General features: G+C 40.2%; 3 protein-coding genes across 4 annotated transcripts in view; 1 reads left to right on the top strand and 2 right to left on the bottom strand.

Annotated features, from left to right (window-relative positions):
• Positions 1 to 435, bottom strand: part of EXO1 (exonuclease 1) — a 42,590-nt gene extending 42,155 nt beyond the window's left edge. Inside the window, exon 1 of one of the 2 annotated variants that reach the window (XM_006075861.4) lies at positions 314 to 435. The gene's annotated coding sequence lies outside the window, so the exon portion shown is untranslated. Of the gene's footprint in view, positions 1 to 199 lie in introns of both variants that reach the window. The other variant, XM_006075862.4, reaches the window with a different exon arrangement.
• LOC112585101 lies at positions 264 to 9,484 on the top strand. Its single transcript, XM_025286001.3, has 2 exons — positions 264 to 828; positions 9,355 to 9,484. The coding sequence occupies exons 1-2, from the start codon at positions 264 to 266 to the stop codon at positions 9,450 to 9,452; spliced, it is 663 nt and encodes a 220-aa protein (XP_025141786.3). The 3' UTR covers positions 9,453 to 9,484.
• A 3,900-nt stretch (positions 9,485 to 13,384) lies between these two features.
• The window catches only part of WDR64 (WD repeat domain 64), a 120,444-nt gene continuing 114,829 nt past the window's right edge, over positions 13,385 to 18,999 (bottom strand). The window contains exon 28 of the mRNA XM_025286000.3: positions 13,385 to 13,672. Within this exon, the coding sequence (XP_025141785.3) occupies positions 13,589 to 13,672 (84 nt within the window). The 3' untranslated portion in view covers positions 13,385 to 13,588. The remainder of the gene's footprint in view (positions 13,673 to 18,999) is intronic.

Raw genomic sequence — 18,999 nt, 5'->3', positions numbered from 1 at the left:
CTTCCGCAGGAAAACGAAAGGACCCTCCTTCAGTCAGCCAAACCGCAGCCCTGGTCTGGCTGAGCGCGCTCCCCTGGCCCATACACCCCCGCACCGTCCCCCAGGGCCGCTGCAGGGTCTAGTAACTTGCCAGATGCTCCTCTTCTGCCCCTAAGACCCGGGATCCCAAGGGCAGGGGCGGGGACCAGCCCGGATCTACCGCGTGCTCTGCACAGCTGGCTCCGCTTGCTTCCCGGGGAGGTCCCTCTTCTCCCGTCCGTCCGATGGCAGCCACGTGCGGACTCAGAAGCCCAAGGCCACGGCCCGCACTCACCTGTGCCGCAGCGCGCCAGCCAGCTGCGCCAAAAGCTAGAAGCAGGGACGCAGCGCAGCACGGAGGGCCGGACTTTTCAATTTGCGCGGGATGGCCCGAGACTCCGCCCAGAAGAAGTGACGTCACCTCCTCTGCGACGTCTGCTCCGCTTCCCACGGCTCCCCGCTTCCTGCCTGAGTCACCAGGTCCTGGCCACCTGGATACCTGCATCCACCACCGCAGTCAGCCCCTGGACTCCGAAGCGTCCTTATGGAGGATGAGCGGAGCTGGCTCAGCTGCCTTACAGGGCATGGCTCCCGGAACGCGCGTTGAGCTCCTTTCGCAGGCTGATGGAGTCGTGGATCTCTCCCAATTGCGGCCTCAGGTCCAGGCGCTGAAGCTGGGAGAACGCCGCCCTGTGTTTATGTTGAGGTTTCTAAACTTAAAAAGGGTCCTGGCTGGAACTGTCCCTAGTGCTTGTGTTGTGCTGCTTACCCTGGCTCTTAACAGGCGCTGCACGTGGTTCCAGGGACACAGTAAGTGCAACTTGAGGTATATATTCTTTGGACCCTTCCTGTAGACTTCCAGAAGTGGAGGAAGCGCTTACTAAGTAATTTAATTGATAAGTGACAGAGAGTCTTTACGTAAACTAACTGGACGGGCTCCTCTGCCCTCTTCTCAACTAAGACTCAACCTTGGTCTATAAAGACTTGAACAGTAACATAGTTTGTAACATCAAGTCCACATCCTTTGGGCTTCCCTGGTGGCTCAGTGGTGAAGAATCTGCTTGCCAGCGCAGGAGACACGGGTTCCATCCCTAGGTCGGGAAGATCCCCTGGAGAAGGAAATGGCAACCCTCTCCAGTATTATTGCCTGGAAAATCCATGGACAGAGGAGTCTGGCGGGCTACAGTCTGCTGCTGCTGCTAAGTCGCTTCAGTCGTGCCCGACTCTGTGCGACCCCATAGACTGCAGCCCACCAGGCTCCCCCGTCCCTGGGATTCTCCAGGCAAGAACACTGGAGTGGGTTGCCATTTTCTTCTCCAATGGCATGAAAGGGAAAAGTGAAAGTGAAGTCGCTCAGTCGTGTCCGACTCTTCGCGACCCCATGGACTGCAGCCCACCAGGCTACAGTCTATGGGGTCGCAAAAGAGTGGAACTCGACTTAGCAGCTGAACAACTACCACCACATCCCTTGGGTCACCCCAGCCCCACTTGAAGTGCCTAACTGAGAAAGCTCAAGGCTACCAAAAGAATTCAGCATTTGTTCCCGTTAACATCCAAAGACAAGATCTCTATCCCCAGCGTCTCTAAGAAGGGAGGAGGTTAACTTCCATAAATTCTGGTTACTAGTCTCAGGTCAGTTCTCCTTCCCATTCTTTTTTATTTTTCACTCCCTGACTCTACCGAGTCACCACGTACACACACCCCTATTTTCTCTTGAAACTGCCCAGTCACTTCTGTACAAATCCAGAGTGAGTTCACTTCATGATTGACACTTTTCCTTATTGCAATATATTACTGACTGAAGTCTGTCCTAACCACCTTACCTGGTGTCCTGCTTTATCTTTGGCCTGGAGAAACTAACCAAGCAGTCATGAAAATGGGTTATGGTACATAGACTTTAAAGACATTTTTTATTTTGGCAGCCACATGGGGTGAAACTTCGAGTCCTCATGAGACTCTGGACCTGATTACTGTCTTCTTGGGAATATTGCAGAAAAAGAAATTGGAAAGAACCTTAGGTTAGACCACAGAATATACTCTTGGCCCAGGGATGGGCATGAATGATAAATTCAGACTCAATTTAAGGAGTTAAAGGAGGAAAAGTGATTTTAAAAAGGCTCCCATTTTGACTGCCCACTCTGCATGTTTTTCCTCATACTTCTTTTTAAAGTCTTTTCATGATGAATCTAACATCTATCATGTCAACATACTACCTTATAAATTGTTGGAAAGATGTCACTTGGGGGAAATATGCTAAGTGGGAACGTGGCTGCCTCCCCCAAGTCTAGTCTTAATAGCTGAGGCTAGGAGAGGAGGTCAGAAAAACGATCTTCCTCTGTGGTTCCAACACCTGTACAGCAGTAGACCTCACTCTGGATCAGCTTGGAGCTGCCTGTAGTGGAAGTGGGGTGAACAGTTCCAAACTGTAGTAAGTGGAAAAGGGATCTAAATGTGGGTGGGGAGGGGGGGAGGGGGGCCTTAGAAAGGAGCCCAAACATCAAAAATATGCCCACTGCATCATGAGACTTGACAGGTTACTGCCCTACGAACAACCCATATCTTTATTACTAATTTGACTCCAAAGGTTCTAGACAGGACTCTTGGCTATAGTGTTTAAAAACTAAGGAAGAAAATAGCAGTTAACAATGATTTCCTAAACAGAATATTTTTACACTTTGGGAAGGTAAAACCATTTGAATCAGTTCATGCAGTTACTTACTATTGGGTTGGCCAGAAAGTTTGGGTATTTCCATAACATCAATGCATGCCTTAGGTGTGCCTGTCCGTACTAGGTGATATGGGGAACACAAAGAACTGGTTACTGTCTTTAAGCAAGTTTCTGTACACAAAACATATATTCATCAAAAAGTGAAATCACAAATCATGATGATGTGTTAATAATTCTGAAATGAGTGGCACGACCACACAATTATCAGCTTAAAATTCAGTTGTCTTACCAGCTCTCTGAAGTCTTTCATGACATGTGCCCAAATATCCTGTGATGACCTCTGCCTTGACACTTCTCATACTATTTTATTTGACTTTGTCCCCCAGATTTACCAGATAATAATATAGGCCCAGTTACATTTGAATTTCAGGTAAACAGATACATTTTTTTAGTACAAGTATGCCTAATGCAATATTTGAAACATTCTAAAAAAAATTTCCACGTTTATCTGAAATTCAGACATACCTGGACAACTGGGTACGTAGCACATCTTCTTCATCCATTCACCCATCAGTAGACATTTGGGTTGTTTTCACACCCTAACTATTGTAAATAATGCCGTAATGAACATGGGGTGCATGCTGCTAAGTCGCTTCAGTCGTGTCCGACACTGTGTGACCCCATAGATAGCAGCCCAACAGGCTCCCCCGTCCCTGGGTTTCTCCAGGTAAGAACACTGGAGTGGGTTGCCGTTTCCTTCTCCAATGCGTGAAAGTGAAGTCGCTCAGTCGTGTCCAACTCTTAGCGACCCCATGGACTGCAGCCTATTAGGCTCTACCGTCCATGGGATTTTCCAGGCAAGAGTACTGGAGTGGGTTGCCATTGCCTTCTCCATAGGGGTGCATACAATTTTCTAATTAGTGTTTTCAGATTCTTTGGATAAATACCCAGAAGTGGAATTGCTGGGTCATGTGATATTTCTAGTTTTAATTTTTTGAGAAATCTGCATACTATTTTCCACAGTGGCTGCACCAATAGTGTAAAAGCTTCCTTTTTCTCCCACATTCTCTCCAGTATTTCTTGTCTTTTTGATAATAGGCATTCTAACAGAAGTGAGGTGATTTATCGTGGTTTTGGTTTGCATTTCTGTAATAATAAGTGTCCTTGAACATCTTTTCATGTGCTTGTTTGACATTTTATATCTTCTTTGGGAAAATGTCTATTCATATCCTCTGCTTTTGTATTGTTTGGATTTTTTTTTTATGTTGAGTTGAATGAGCTATATATATATATATATACCTATAAATTTAGGTATATAAATATATACCTATATATTAATATTTATATTTAAATATGTATCTATTTACCTATATGTGCTTGAACATCTTTTCATGTGCTTGTTTGACATTTTATATTTTCTTTGGGAAAATGTCTATTCAGATCCTCTGCCATGAACATGGAATATCTTTACATTTATTTGGGTCTTCTTTAATTTCTTTCGTCAGTGCCTTATAGTTTTCTGCATACAGGTCTTTTATGTCCTTGGATAAATTTATTCCTAGATATTTTATTGTTTTTGATGTAACAGTAAGTGGAATTATTATTTTTTTGTTTCTCTTTTTGATATTTTTTATCAGTGTATAGGAATGCTAAAAACCTGTGTGTTGATTATTTTAAACTGAAACTTGACTGAATTTGTTTATTTTAGCAGTTTTTTTGTAGAGTATTTAGAATTTTCTATATATAAAACAATACATGTTTATGAAGGATCAGATCAGATCAGTCACTCAGTTGTGTCCAACTCTTTGCGACCCCATGAATCACAGCACACCAGGCCTCCCTGTCCATCACCAACTCCCGGAGTTCACTCAGACTCACGTCCATCGAGTCAGTGATGCCATCCAGCCATCTCATCCTCTGTCGTCCCCTTCTCCTCCTGCCCCCAATCCCTCCCAGCATCAGAGTCTTTTCCAATGAGTCAACTCTTCGCATGAGGTGGCCAAAGTACTGGAGTTTCAGCTTCAGCATCAGTCCTTCCAAAGAAATCCCAGGGCTGATCTCCTTCAGAATGGACTGGTTGGATCTCCTTGCAGTCCAAGGGACTCTCAAGAGTCTTCTCCAACACCACAGTTCAAAAGCATCAATTCTTCAGCGCTCAGCCTTCTTCACAGTCCAACTCTCACATCCATACATGACCACAGGAAAAACCATAGCCTTGACTAGACGAACCTTTGTTGGCAAAGTAATGTCTCTGCTTTTGAATATACTATCTAGGTTGGTCATAACTTTCCTTCCAAGGAGCAAGCGTCTCTTAATTTCATGGCTGCAGTCACCATCTGTAGTGATTTTGGAGCCCCCAAAAAATAAAGTCTGACACTTTTTCCACTGTTTCCCCATCTATTTCCCATGAAGTGATGGGACCAGATGCCATGATCTTCGTTTGTTGAGCTTTAGGCCAACTTTTTCACTCTCCACTTTCACTTTCATCAAGAGGCTTTTGAGTTCCTCTTCACTTTCTGCCATAAGGGTGGTGTCATCTGCATATCTGAGGTTATTGATATTTCTCCCAGCAATCTTGATTCCAGCTTGTGTTTCTTCCAGTCCAGCGTTTCTCATGATGTACTCTGCATATAAGTTAAATAAGCAGGGTGACAATATACAGCCTTGACGAGCTCCTTTTCTTATTTGGAACCAGTCTGTTGTTCCATGTCCAGTTCTAACTGTTGCTTCCTGACCTGCATACGAATTTCTCAAGAGGCAGATCAGGTGTTCTGGTATTCCCATCTCTTTCAGAATTTTCCACAGTTTATTGTGATCCACAGTCAAAGGCTTTGGCATAGTCAATAAAGCAGAAATAGATGTTTTTCCGGAACTCTCTTGCTTTTTCCATGATCCAGCGGATGTTGGCAATTTGATCTCTGGTTCCTCTGCCTTTTCTACAACCAGCTTGAACATCTGGAAGTTCACGGTTCACATATTGCTGAAGCCTGGCTTGGAGAACTTTGAGCATTACTTTACTAGCCTGTGAGGTGAGTGCAATTGTGCGGTAGTTTGGGCATTCTTTGGCATTGCCTTTCTTTGGGATTGGAATGAAAACTGACCTTTTCCAGTCCTGTGGCCTCTGCTGAGTTTTCCAAATTGGCTGGCATATTGAGTGCAGCACTTTCACAGCATCATCTTTCAGGATTTGGAATAGCTCCACTGGAATTCCATCACCTCCACTAGCCTTGTTCATAGTGATGCTTTCTAAGGCCCACTTGACTTCACATTCCAGAATGTCTGGCTCTAGGTCAGTGATCACACCATCGTGATTATCTGGGTCATGAAGATCTTTTTGGTACAGTTCTTCTGTGTATTCTTGCCACCTCTTCTTAATATCTTCTGCTTCTGTTAGGTCCATACCATTTCTGTCCTTTATCGAGCTCATCTTTGCATGAAATGTTCCTTTGGTATCTCTGATTTTCTTGAAGAGATCCCTAGTCTTTCCCATTCTGTTGTTTCCCTCTATTTCTTTGCATTGATCGCTGAAGAAGGCTTTCTTATCTCTTCTTGCTATTCTTTGGAACTCTGCATTCAGATGTTTATATCTTTCCTTTTCTCCTTTGCTTTTCACTTCTCTTCTTTTCACAGCTATTTGTAAGGCCTCCCCAGACAGCCATTTTGCTTTTTTGCATTTCTTTTCCATGGGGATGGTCTTGATCCCTGTCTCCTGTACAATGTCACAAACCTCATTCCATAGTTCATCAGGCACTCTATCAGATCTAGGCCCTTAAATCTATTTCTCACTTCCACTGTATAATCATAAGGGATTTGATTTAGGTCATACCTGAATGGTCTAGTGGTTTTCCCTACTTTCTTCAATTTCAGTCTGAATTTGGCAATAAGGAGTTCATGGTCTGAGCCACAGTCAGCTCCTGGTCTTGTTTTTGCTGACTGTATAGAGCTTCTCCATCTTTGGCTGCAAAGAATATAATAAATCTGATTTTGGTGTTGACCATCTGGTGATGTCCATGTGTAGAGTCTTCTCTTGTGTTGTTGGAAGAGGGTGTTTGCTATGACCAGTGCATTTTCTTGGCAAAACTCTATCAGTCTTTGCCCTGCTTCATTCCGTATTTCAAGGCCAAATTTGCCTGTTACTCCAGGTGTTTCTTGACTTCCTACTTTTGCATTCCAGTCCCCTATAATGAAAAGGACATTTTTGTTGGGTGTTAGTTCTAAAAGGTCTTGTAGGTTTTCATAGAACCGTTCAACTTCAGCTTCTTCAGCGTTACTGGTTGGGGCATAGACTTGGATTACTGTGATATTGAATGGTTTGCCTTGGAAACGAACAGAGATCATTCTGTCGTTTTTGAGATTGCATCCATTCAGACTCTTTTGTTGACCATGATGGCCACTCTATTTCTTCCAAGGGATTCTTCCCCACAGTACTAGATATAATGGTCATCTGCGTTAAATTCACCCATTCCAGTCCATTTCAGTTCGCTGATTCCTAGAATGTTGACATTCACTCTTGCCATCTCTTGTTTGACCACTTCCAATTTGCCTTGATTCATGGACCTGACATTCCAGGTTCCTATGTAATATTGCTCTTTACAGCATCAGACCTTGCTTCTATCACCTGTCACACCCACAGCTGGGTATTCTTTTTGCTTTGGCTCCATCCCTTCATTCTTTCTGGAGTTATTTCTCCACTGATCTCCAGTAGCATACTGCGCACCTATTGACCTGGGGAGTTTCTCTTTCAGTATCCTATCATTTTGCCTTTTCATACTGTTCATGGGGTTCTCAAGGCAAGAATACTGAAGTGGTTTGCCATTCCCTTCTCCAGTGGACCACATTCTGTCAAATCTCTCCACCATGACCCGCCCGTCTTGGGTTGCCCCACGGGCATGGCTTAGTTTCATTGAGTTAGACAAGGCTGTGGTCCTAGTGTGATTAGATTGACTAGTTTTCTGTAAGTATGGTTTCAGTGTGTCTGCCCTCTGATGCCCTCTTGCAACACCTACCGTCTTATTTGGGTTTCTCTTACCTTGGACGTGGGATATCTCTTCAAGGCTGCTCCAGCAAAGGGCAGCCATTGCTGCTTACCTTGGACAAGGGTTATCTCCTCACCGCTGCCCTTCCTGACCTTCAACGTGGGATAGCTCCTCTAGGCCCTCCTACACCCGCGCAGCCACAGCTCCTGTGAGTGTCCAGGAGTCTCCAGCGGAGCTGTGGGTTGGTGGTGGCCTTCTGCAGGGTTGGGGGTACTGAGTATAGCAGTATGTGCATGGGATCACATGAAGGATATTAGCCTATGATTTCCTTTTTTGGATTGCCTTTGTCTAGTGTTTGTATTCGGAGAAGGCAATGGCACCCCACTCCAGTACTGTTGCCCGGAAAATCCCATGGATGGAGGAGCCTGGTGGGCTGCAGTCCATGGGGTCGCTGGGAGTCAGGCACGACAGAGCGACTTCACTTTCACTTTCCACTTTCATGCATAGGAGAAGGAAATGGCAACCCACTCCAGTGTTCTTGCCTGGAGAATCCCACGGAGAAGCCTGGTAGGCTGCAGTCCATGGGGTTGCACAGAGTTGGACACGACTGAAGCGACTTAGTAGTAGTAGTGTTTGTATTGGGTTAATACTGATTTTGTAAAATGTGTTTGGAAGGGTTCCTTCCTCTTCAGTGTTTTAGAAGAGTTTTAAAAACATAGGTATTAATTTTTTTGAATGTTTTATGGAATTTATTAATACCAGTGAAATCACTTGTTCCTGGGCTTCTGGTTGTTGGGAGTTTTTTATTATAGTTTCAATCTTGTTACAGTAATTGGTCTATTCAGATTTTCTATTGCTTCATGACTCAATCTCATAAGATAGTATGTTTTTAGAAATGTATCCAGTTCTTGTGTATTGCCCACTTTGTTGGTGTATAATTTTTCATAATAGTCGGATATCATCCTCCATATTTCTGTGGTTATCAGTTGTAATGTCCACTCTTTAATTTCTCATTTTATTTATTTAAGGCCTCTTTCTTAGTCTAAGTAAAGGTTCTTTTCAAAGAACTAGCTCTTAGTTTCACTGATACTTTAGTCTCTTTCATTTATTTCCACTTTGATGTTTATTATTTACTTTCTTCTAATTTGGGCTTTGTTTGCTCTTCTTTTTGTTTTTTTTCCTAGTTCTTTTAGGGGTAAAGTTAAATTATTTAGGATTTTTCTTGTTTTTTTGAGGTATCCTGTGCTGCTACACTTTCCTGCATTGGAGAAGGAAATGGCAACCCACTCTGGTGTTCTTGCCTGGAGAATCCCAGGGACGGGGGAGCCTGCTGGGCTGCTGTCTATGCGGTCGCACAGAGTCGGACACGACTGAAGAGACTTCGCAGCAGCAGCAGCAGTGCTGCTACAAGCTTTCCTCTTAGAACCACTTTTGCTGCATTTATAAATTTTGATATGTCCTATTTCTGTGTTAATTTTCTCTATATATTTGTAAAATTTCTCCTTTTATTCTTTGATGACTCATTCATTGTTACTCACTGTCCAGTAGCATGTTGTTTAGTCTCCACATTTTTGTGTGTGTTTTTTTTTTCTTTTGATTGATTTCTAGTTTCATACTGTTGTGGTCAGAGAGATTGCTGGATGTGATTTCAGTCTTCTTGAATTTACTGATACTTTTTTTGTGACCTTACAGGTGATCTATCCTGGAGAATGTTCCATGTACACTTGAGAAGAATGTGTATTCTGCTGATTTGGGATGGGATGAAGTATGTATGTATTAAGTCTACATGATCTAATACCATTTGAGTCTAATGTTTCTACATTGATTTTCTGTCTGGATGACCACTGATATTTATTCTCAGGTGTTCCCAACTTGGTAGGAGTAAAATCTGCTAGCTTGGAATAAATCTAATTATGTCATCCTAAAAGGTGCTAGGATATCACCCAAAATATCCTAGCCACACCCAGAAGGTTGGGTGGACTTGGCTTCAAAACTGGGTCAAATAGCAGATGGGATTTCAGGATATTATGAAATTTAAAAATAACCAGGATTTTGTGACCAACATTATATCTTCCACAATAAATGAATCCAAGAATTCGTTTAAATTAGATTATAAAAAGTATAAGCTTTATCTGCATTTAAAAAATTTATAATTAATTTGACTAAAAACAAACTTAGAAAACAACAAAGCAAACAAAACACAAGATATATAAGTGAATACTAATAAAAAATGGCATATGTCCAAGCTTGGCTTCAACAGATTCTTCGGACACTCTGCTGAAGTGTGCATAGTCTGAAACAGCCCTGGTTAATATTTCTTTGTTGTTTGGTCCTGTATCAAAATGTTATATCCCTTATTCTATAATCTTGAATTGTCTGTATTAGTAGAGCTACTTAGTGATGACAGGCCATTCCTTTGGTGTCAGAATATTTTACCATCTCCTTCACCCTCCTAGTTTACTACTTTTAAACTCTGACCGCAAGTGAGGAGTAATCCCATAGGGAGATTAACAACAACAACAAAAATGATGCCTAGACCTTGCCTGGGAGATTGAAATTGAAATTAACTATAACCCCATCTCTCTCTGTTTTTTTTTTCTGTTGCTGTAACAAAGTATGACAATCTCAATGGTTTAGAATAATACACATTTGTTATCTTACAGTTCTGGAGACCATATTTCTGAAATGAATCTAACAGGGCTATGTTCCTTCTAGAAGCTCCAGGGGAAATCTGTTTTGTTGCCTTTTCTAGTTTCAGCAGCAGCCTACATTCTTTGACTTGTGGCACCTCCTTCCGTCTTCAAAGCATATTACACCCAAGTCTGCTTCTCTTGTCAAATCTCTTTTTATCAATGTTGACCCTCTTGAAAGTAAAAAGTGAAAGGTGCTCAGTCATGTCCAACTCTGTTACCCCATGTAGCCCACCAGGCTCTTCTGTTCATGTGATTCTGCAGACAAGAATACTGGAGTGGGTTGCCATTCCCTTCTCCAGGGGATCTTCCCAACCCAGGGACTGAACCCGGGTCTCCTGCATTGCAGGCAGATTCTTTACCATCTGAGTCATGAGAGTAGCCCTTGACCCTCTTGCCTCCTTTCTTTTAAGACTTTTGTGATTAGTTTTTGTGATTTGTGTTTATCTACATACCAGGATAAACTTGTCTTAAAACCCTTTTTCTCCCCATATGTCTGAATTGTAATGTAAATACTGCATTTTAAATCAGTAAGGAAATTAAAAAGACAAAATTTTTCTACATATTTTGTATATCATTAAATATTATTATTATACTGCCATTCTTAACAGTATGCTGACTAAAATATAATCATATATTACATAATGTGCAAAAATTCCAAAATATTTTTTTAGTCATAAGAGAGTCAAGAAATTATATGTTTCTGTATAAAGAGGCCGGAGAGAATCCTTCAGTCAAAAAAGAAGAGGGATGCTAATTTAGAGCCCTGAATGCCACATTAAAGGGATTTAGTGCATGGCAGGGTATTCAATATTGTTTTATTCTAGGAAATCTGTGGGGATGAAATGACCTTCTTTTACAGCTGAGATTAAAGACAGGAATGAAATCATTTTCATGAGGTCCTTTGAATTTTCATCTTTACTTTTAGAATTTTTTTTAAAAAGGAGTCTTCTGGGGGCAAAATGGATGAAGGAAGTTAAGAGGTAGACATCCAATTATAAAATAAATGTCACGAGGATGTAACATATAGCACTGTAATTGTGGTTAATGATTCTGTGTTTTATATCTAAAAAGTTCCTGAGAGTAGATCGTTTAAAAAAAATTCCTCAGCAACCCTCAGGTACCTGCACTGTAGCTGCTCCCCCATGTGGTCACAGAGAGTAGATCATGAAAGTCCTCTTGAAGTGAAATGAAGTGAAGTCCCTCAGTCGTGTCCGACTCTTTGTGACCCCGTGGACTGTAGCCTACCAGGATTCTCAGTCCATGGGATTTTCCAGGCAAAAATACTGGAGTGGGTTGCCATTTCCTTCTCCAGGGGATCTTCCCAACCCGGGTTCGATCCTGGGTTGAACCCACCTTGTAGGCAGATGCTTTACTGTCTGAGCTACCAGGGAAGCGTGAAAGTCCTCTTAAACTTTTTTAACACACAAAGAATTGTAACTACCTATGGGGATGGATGTTAAGTTAATTAGACTTCCCATGGTTAGTACATGCCTATATATGGATGTGAGAGTTGGACTGTGAAGAAAGCTGAGCACTGAAGAATTGATGCTTTTGAACTGTGGTGCTGGAGCAGACTCTTGAGAGTCCCTTGGACTGCAAGGAGATCCAACCAGTCCATTCTGAAAGAGATCAGCCCTGGGTGTTCTTTGGAAGGAATGATGCTAAAGCTGAAACTCCAGTACTTTGGCCACCTCATGCGAAGAGTCGACTCATTGGAAAAGACTCTGATGCTGGGAGGGATTGGGGGCAGGAGGAGAAGGGGACGACAGAGGATGAGATGGCTGGATGGCATCACTGACTCGATGGACGTGAGTCTGAGTGAACTCCGGGAGTTGGTGATGGACAGGGAGGCCTGGTGTGCTGCGATTCATGGGATCACAAAGAGTCGGACACGACTGAGCGACTGAACTGAACTGATACATAATAAAAGGTTTTCTTAGTTTAGTTTTCCAAAGTTGTTATGATTTTCAGAACCATAAAACCCTTCCTAGAGTGTAAAGGCAGTATCAAATGCTCAGGGACTATAGGTTTTTCTTCCCATGTGGCCTTGTGCTTTGTGGAAAACAGACTAATACTTGACAGCAGAATGCTTTTATTACTTATAACCCTAAATATTTTCCCAAAGAGACCTGGTTCAGCCAGTCTTGAGGCTTTAATTCTTGATACCTTCTTCATTTGACTTATTTAAAATTTCATTTATTATTCATCAAATGTAGATGCTTTTATTTTTTACATGAGTACCCAATGGTAATTAATCATTTGATCAAAATACCAGAATCAATTAATATGCTGCTGCTGCTAAGTCGATTCAGTCATGTCCGACTCTGTGCAGCCCCATAGACGGCAGCCCACCAGGCTCCCCCGTCCCTGAGATTCTCCAGTCAAGAACACTGGAGTGGGTTGCCATTTCCTTCTCCAGTGCATGAAAGTGAAAAGTGAAAGTGAAGTCACTTAGTTGTGTCTGACTCTTAGCGACCCCATGGACTGCAGCCTACCAAGCTCCTCCATCCATGGGATTTTCCAGGCAAGAGTACTAGAGTGGGGTGCCATTGACTTCTCTGTCAGTTAATATAGGTATCAGTAAAAGATGGACCCTGGCAACATCAGATAACCATTGAAATTCTAACATCTGGAGTCAATATAGACCAATTGCAAATAACTTCTAACTTTAAGAAACTCTGAACATTTTCTTCCATATAACATTTCTCTAAATAAATAAGACAAATGCTAGAGGCCTGATTGACACTTTTTTTAATAATAATTCTCGTTGATTGCACATAGCATGACACATAAGTAATTTGCCTCCTGCTGCAAGCATTCTGATAATAATTCAGGTTATAAATTAGGGTGAACAATAGGGAGAGGTGGAAAGCTAGTCATTGATAACTGTATTATTTTAAATCTACTTTATGCTATTTATTTTCTTTTTTCTTTATGTGTCATTTTCCTGAGAGTGAATGAGAAATATTGCCTATTCAGTAAGTGATTTCCATGAAGGAAAAACATTGGCAAACTGGCTGCTTGCTACTTGCTTGATATTCAGAGATGAGGTCATCTGAGCACCCTGAGTAATCTTCCCCACAGACAGGATGGCGTGAGGATACAGAGATGGATAACAATATCTGATTGATAGACCCTCACTTTCATCCTGAAATAAAGACTGGAATATAATTGAGTCCTTGCCCTTTGATGTATAGCTCAGATAACAGCAGCCACTTCTGATTTTTCTCTTTTCACTTGGGGATGGCTGGGAAGAAAGAAGAAGCCAGGTTTACTTGTGGGACCAAATTTCTTTTCAGACTTCTCCTTCGTTGTACCTGAGAAATAACGGACAGATCAATTAATAACTGGATTATATGATGAGCACAATTTTTCGGAGTCAAGTTTTGCCACTAACTTTTGTAGAGGTTTTAATCCTCCTAAAAGAGGATAGTTAAATAATATACTAAAAGAGGATAGTTAAATAAATAGTAGTTTAACTCTCCTGTGTGCCTCCAGGGTAAAAATGTGTTTAAAAAAATACAGGAGGTGGGGCTGCAGCAGGGCATGGAAGAAGAGCAAAGGCTTTAAAACTACTTAACTCTGCAATTATCCATTCTTGGGATTTGTTGCCTGATCTGTAAAAGGTTAGTTAAAAGAAAACATAAAGAAGCTTCCTAGGTTTTTGTAAGGTATAGATATTCTATATTAATATCATCAGAGTCCACTGACTTACAAAAAAAAATAAAGTCAAGTGATGATCCCACAAATGAGAAAGTTTTCAATTAGGTATTTTTGGAAGACATGCATATAAAAAGTTAAACTCATTTGATTTCAAAAGTCTAGGTTAAGAAATGTCTAAATTTGTCAGAGAGGAGACAAGATGGTACAGTAGAAGGACTTGAGCTTACCTCTTCTCATGAAAACATCAAAACCACAACTAACTGCTGAAAAACCATTAACAAAAAAGACTGGAACCAATCAAAATGACAAGGAGATGATAGGAGGGGTTCATTTGCAATACAACCTGGCTCACCAGAGGGACAAAACTTAGTTCCACTGGCCAGAGGATAGGTACCAGTTCCTTCCACCAGGAACCCTGCACAAACCTCTTAGGCCAGACTCAGCTACCAGGGGCAAACACCAGAAGCAAGAGGAGCTACATTCCTGCAGCCTGCAGAATGGAGACAGTAAAAAGAAAGGCAAAAAGATAGCAGAGGAATATATTCCGAATGAAGGAACAAAAAAGTGAAATGGAGATAGGCAGTATACCCAAAAAAGAATTCAATGTGATGATAGTAAAAACCATTCTATATTTTGAAAAAGAATGGAAGCACAGATGAAAAAGAATATAAAGAATAACAAAGTTGAACAATAGAGTAACTGTGATGCAAAATACATCAGAAGGAATCAATAGCAGAATAAAGGAGACAGAAAAATGGATAAGTGAGCTGTAAGACAGAAGAGAGTGACATGATATATTTAAAGTGGTGAAAGGGAAAAACTGCAACCAAGAATACTTCTATATAGCAAGGCTCTTGTTCAGATTTAAAAGAGAAAAGGTTTATAGCCAAGCAAAAACTAAGAGAATTCAGTACCACCAAACCAAACTAGCTTTAAACAAGTGCTAAAGGAACTTCTCTCAGTGGAGAAGAAGACCACAACTAGAAAGAAGAAAATTGCAAATGGAAAAGCTCACCAGTAAAGGCAAACATGCAGTAAAGGTAGGAAATCATCCACTACAAATATGATATCCAAAATTAGCAATTGTGGGACTTCCCTGGCAGTCTGGTGGTTAAGATCCACACTTCCAAAGCAGGAGGTGCAGGTTCAGTCCCCGGTTAGGGAACTTAGTTTTCCACATGCTGCACATCCAAAAAAAATAAAACAGCAATGATGATAATAGGCAAGTACAAATGCAGAATATTGGAAATGCATTTGAAATGTAAGAGAACAGTAACTTAATCGTTTATATATGGACTGTATATCAACACTTTGTGGTAACTGTAAATAAAAAATATACAATAGATATATACACACAAAATAGAAAAAACAACACTAAACATAGCCATCCGATCATTAGAGAAGAGAACAAAAGAGGAAGGGAAGAAAAAAAGATGAAAACAAATTCAAAACTGAACAGAATGGCAATAAGAACATACATTTTGAGAATTACCTTACATAAGATGATTAAATGCTGCAACAGTCTAAAGACTTAGACTGGCTGGATGGATATGAAAATAAAACCCATAAATATGCATTCTACAAGAGATCCACACTAGATCTAGGGAAACATACATACTGAAAGTAAGGGGATGGAAACAGATACTGCATGCAAGTAAAATTCTCTAGAAGCTAGATTAATAATACTTGTATTAGTTAAAATAGACTTTAAAATAGAGAGTTTTGAAAGAGACAAAGAGAGACACTACATAATGATCACGGGATCAATCCAGGAAGAACACATAACAATTGTAAATATATGTGCTCCCATATATATTGGAGCACCTCAATATATGAGGCAAGGCTAACATAAAAGGAGAAGGCAAGCCATAAAAGGAGAAATCAGCAGTAACACATAATAGTGGAGGACTTTAACACCAGCTTTCATCCATTGATGGATAATCCAGAAACAAAATCAATAAGGAAACACAGCCCTTAAATGACACATTAGACCAGATGGACTCAATCAATATTTATATAGCATTCCATCCAAAAGCAGCAGAATACATATTCAGTTGCACATGGAATTTTCTCCTGGATAGATCACTATAAGAAAAAAAAAGACAATAAAAACCTGTGGAGGCTAGCTGATTTGCAACCGAACAACCAGTGGATCACTGAAGAAATCAAAGAAGAATCTAAAATATATTTGGAGACAAATGAAATCATGATGATCCAAAACCAATGGGATATAGCAATAGGAATTCTAAGAAGGACGTTTAGAGCAATAAAAGCGTACCTCAGGAAACAAGAAAAATGTTAAATAACCTAACCTTATACCTAAAGTGACTAAAGAAGAACAATCAAACCCAAAATTATTAGAAGGAAAGAAAGCATAAAGATCAGAGCAGAAATAAATGAAATAGAGATGAAGAAAACAATAGAAAGGATCAATGAAACTAAAGCCTGGTTCTTTGAAAAGATAAATAAAATCAATAAAGCTTTAGCCAGACTCATCAAGAAAATGAGAAAATAAAGGCTTACTTCTCTTACAAGTAAAAAAAAAAAAAAAAGCTCAAATCAATAAAATTTGAAATGAACAAGGAGATAAGAAACAACACAGAAATAAAAAGGATCATAAGAGACTACTGCCAGAAATTTATGCCAGTGAAATGGACAAGCTAGAAGAAATGGACAAATTCTTAGAAAGGTACAACCTCCCTAGACTGACCCAGGAAGAAATAGAAAATATGAACAGACCAATCAGAAGTACTAAAATTGCAACTGTGTTTTTAAAACTCCCAAAAAATGTCCAGGACCAGATGACTTCACAGGCAAATTCTATCAAATATTTAGAGAAGAGTTAACACCTATCCTTCTGAAACTATCAAAAAAAAAAAAAAATCACAGAGGAAAGAACAGTCTCAAACTCAGTCTATGAGACCAACATCACCTTGATTACCAAAACCAGACCAAGTTACCACAAGGAAGGACAATTAGAGGCTAGTATCATTGATGAATATAGATGCAAAAATCCTCAACAAAATACTAGCAAACAAAATCCAACAATACATTAATAGGACCATACACCACAGAGTAGATTCATTCCAGGGATGCAAGGATTGTTTGGTATCCACAAATCAATTGGTGTGATACACCACATCAACAAGTTGAAAAATAAAAACTATATGATCTTAATAGATCCAGAAAAAGGTTTTGACAAAATTCGACACCCATTTATGATTAAAAACTCTCTAGAAAGGGGGCATACAGGGAACCTATATTAATATAATAAAAAACATATATGACAAACCCACAACTAACATCATACTCAATAATGAAGAGGTGAAACCATTTCCTCTATGATCAGGAACAAGAGAAATTTGCCTACTCTTGCCACTTTTATTCAGCGTAGTTTTGGAAGTCCTAGCCAAAAATAAACTCAAAATGGACTAAAGGCCTAAATGTAAATCCAGATACTATAAAACTCTTAGAGGAAAATATAGGCAAAACAGACTTTGACCTAAACCACAGCAATATCTTTTTCAGTCCATCTCCTAGAGCAATGGAAATAAAAACAAATGTAAGCAAATTGGACTTAAACTCAAAAGCTTTTGCACACCAAAGGAAACTATAAACAAAACAATAAAATGACCCACAGAATGGGAGAAAATATTTACAAACAATGTAATCGACAAGCGATTAATCTCCAAGATTTACAAACAGCTGTTTGTATTTATCCGTATCAAAAAAAAAAACAATTAAAAAATAGGCAGAAGACCTAAATAGATATTTCTCCAATGAATACAGACAGATAACCAAGAGGCACATGAAAGTTTCTCAATATCACAAATTATTAGAGAAATGCAAGTCAAAACTACAAGACACCAGCTCACACCAGTCAGAATGACCATCATCAAAAAGTCTACAAGCAATAAATAAGTACTCCCTTATTGCTTGTAGGTAGAGGGTGTAGAGAGGTGGGGACCCTCCTACACTATTGATTTGAATATAAATTGGTACAGTCACAATGGAGAACGGTGTAAAAGTTCCTTTAAAAACTAAAAGTAGAACTACCATATCATCCAGCAATCCCACTCCACAACATATATCCAGAGAAAAAACATGGGCCAAAATTATACATGAACCCCAGTGTTCATTGCAGCACAGTTTACAGCACTGTTTAGCTATGACATGGAAGCAACCTAAATGTCCATATATACAATGGAACAGCCATAAAAAAGAACAAAATGATGCCACTTGTTGCATCATGGATGGATCTAGAGATTATCACAGTGAAGTAATTCAGGCAGAGAAAGACAGATACGATATTATTTATATGTGAAATCTAAAAAATTATACAAATGCACTTATTTACAAAACAGAAACAGACTCACCGACTTAGAAAAGAACCTTATGGTTACCAAATGGGAAAGGTTGAGGGGAGAGATTTAACAGGTTGGGATTAACATATGTTGTGTGCTTAGTCATGTCCGACTGTGACTCATTGGACAGCAGCCCACCAAGTTCTTCTGTCCAGGGAATTTGCCAGACAAGAATATTGGAGTGGGTTGCCACTTCCTTCTCCAGGGCATCTTCCTGACACAGGAATCAAACCCGTGTCTCTTGCGTCTCCTGCATTGGCAAGCGGATCCTTTACCACTAGTGCCACCTAGGAGTCCCTGGGATTAACATATACATACTATTATATAGAAAATAATCAACAAAGACCTACTGTATAGCACAGAGGAGACTAGTTAAGATGCTGGAATAATCTATATGGCAAAAGAATGTGAAAAAGACTAGAAATGTGTATATAGGTAACCTAATCACTTTGTTGTACACCTGAACCTAATATAACATTGTATTGATAAATCAACTATACTCCAATATAAACTATAAATTAAAAAATGAAAATAGAATTCCCTGGTGATCCAGTTGTTAGCTCTCTGTGCTTCCATTGCAGAGGGCTTGGTTTTGATCCCTGATTGGATAACTAAGA

The sequence above is a fragment of the Bubalus bubalis genome, chromosome 5 (assembly GCF_019923935.1).
Source record: "Bubalus bubalis isolate 160015118507 breed Murrah chromosome 5, NDDB_SH_1, whole genome shotgun sequence".
Classification (NCBI taxonomy): domain Eukaryota; kingdom Metazoa; phylum Chordata; class Mammalia; order Artiodactyla; family Bovidae; genus Bubalus; species Bubalus bubalis.
This window is presented reverse-complemented; position numbering and strand designations above follow the sequence as displayed.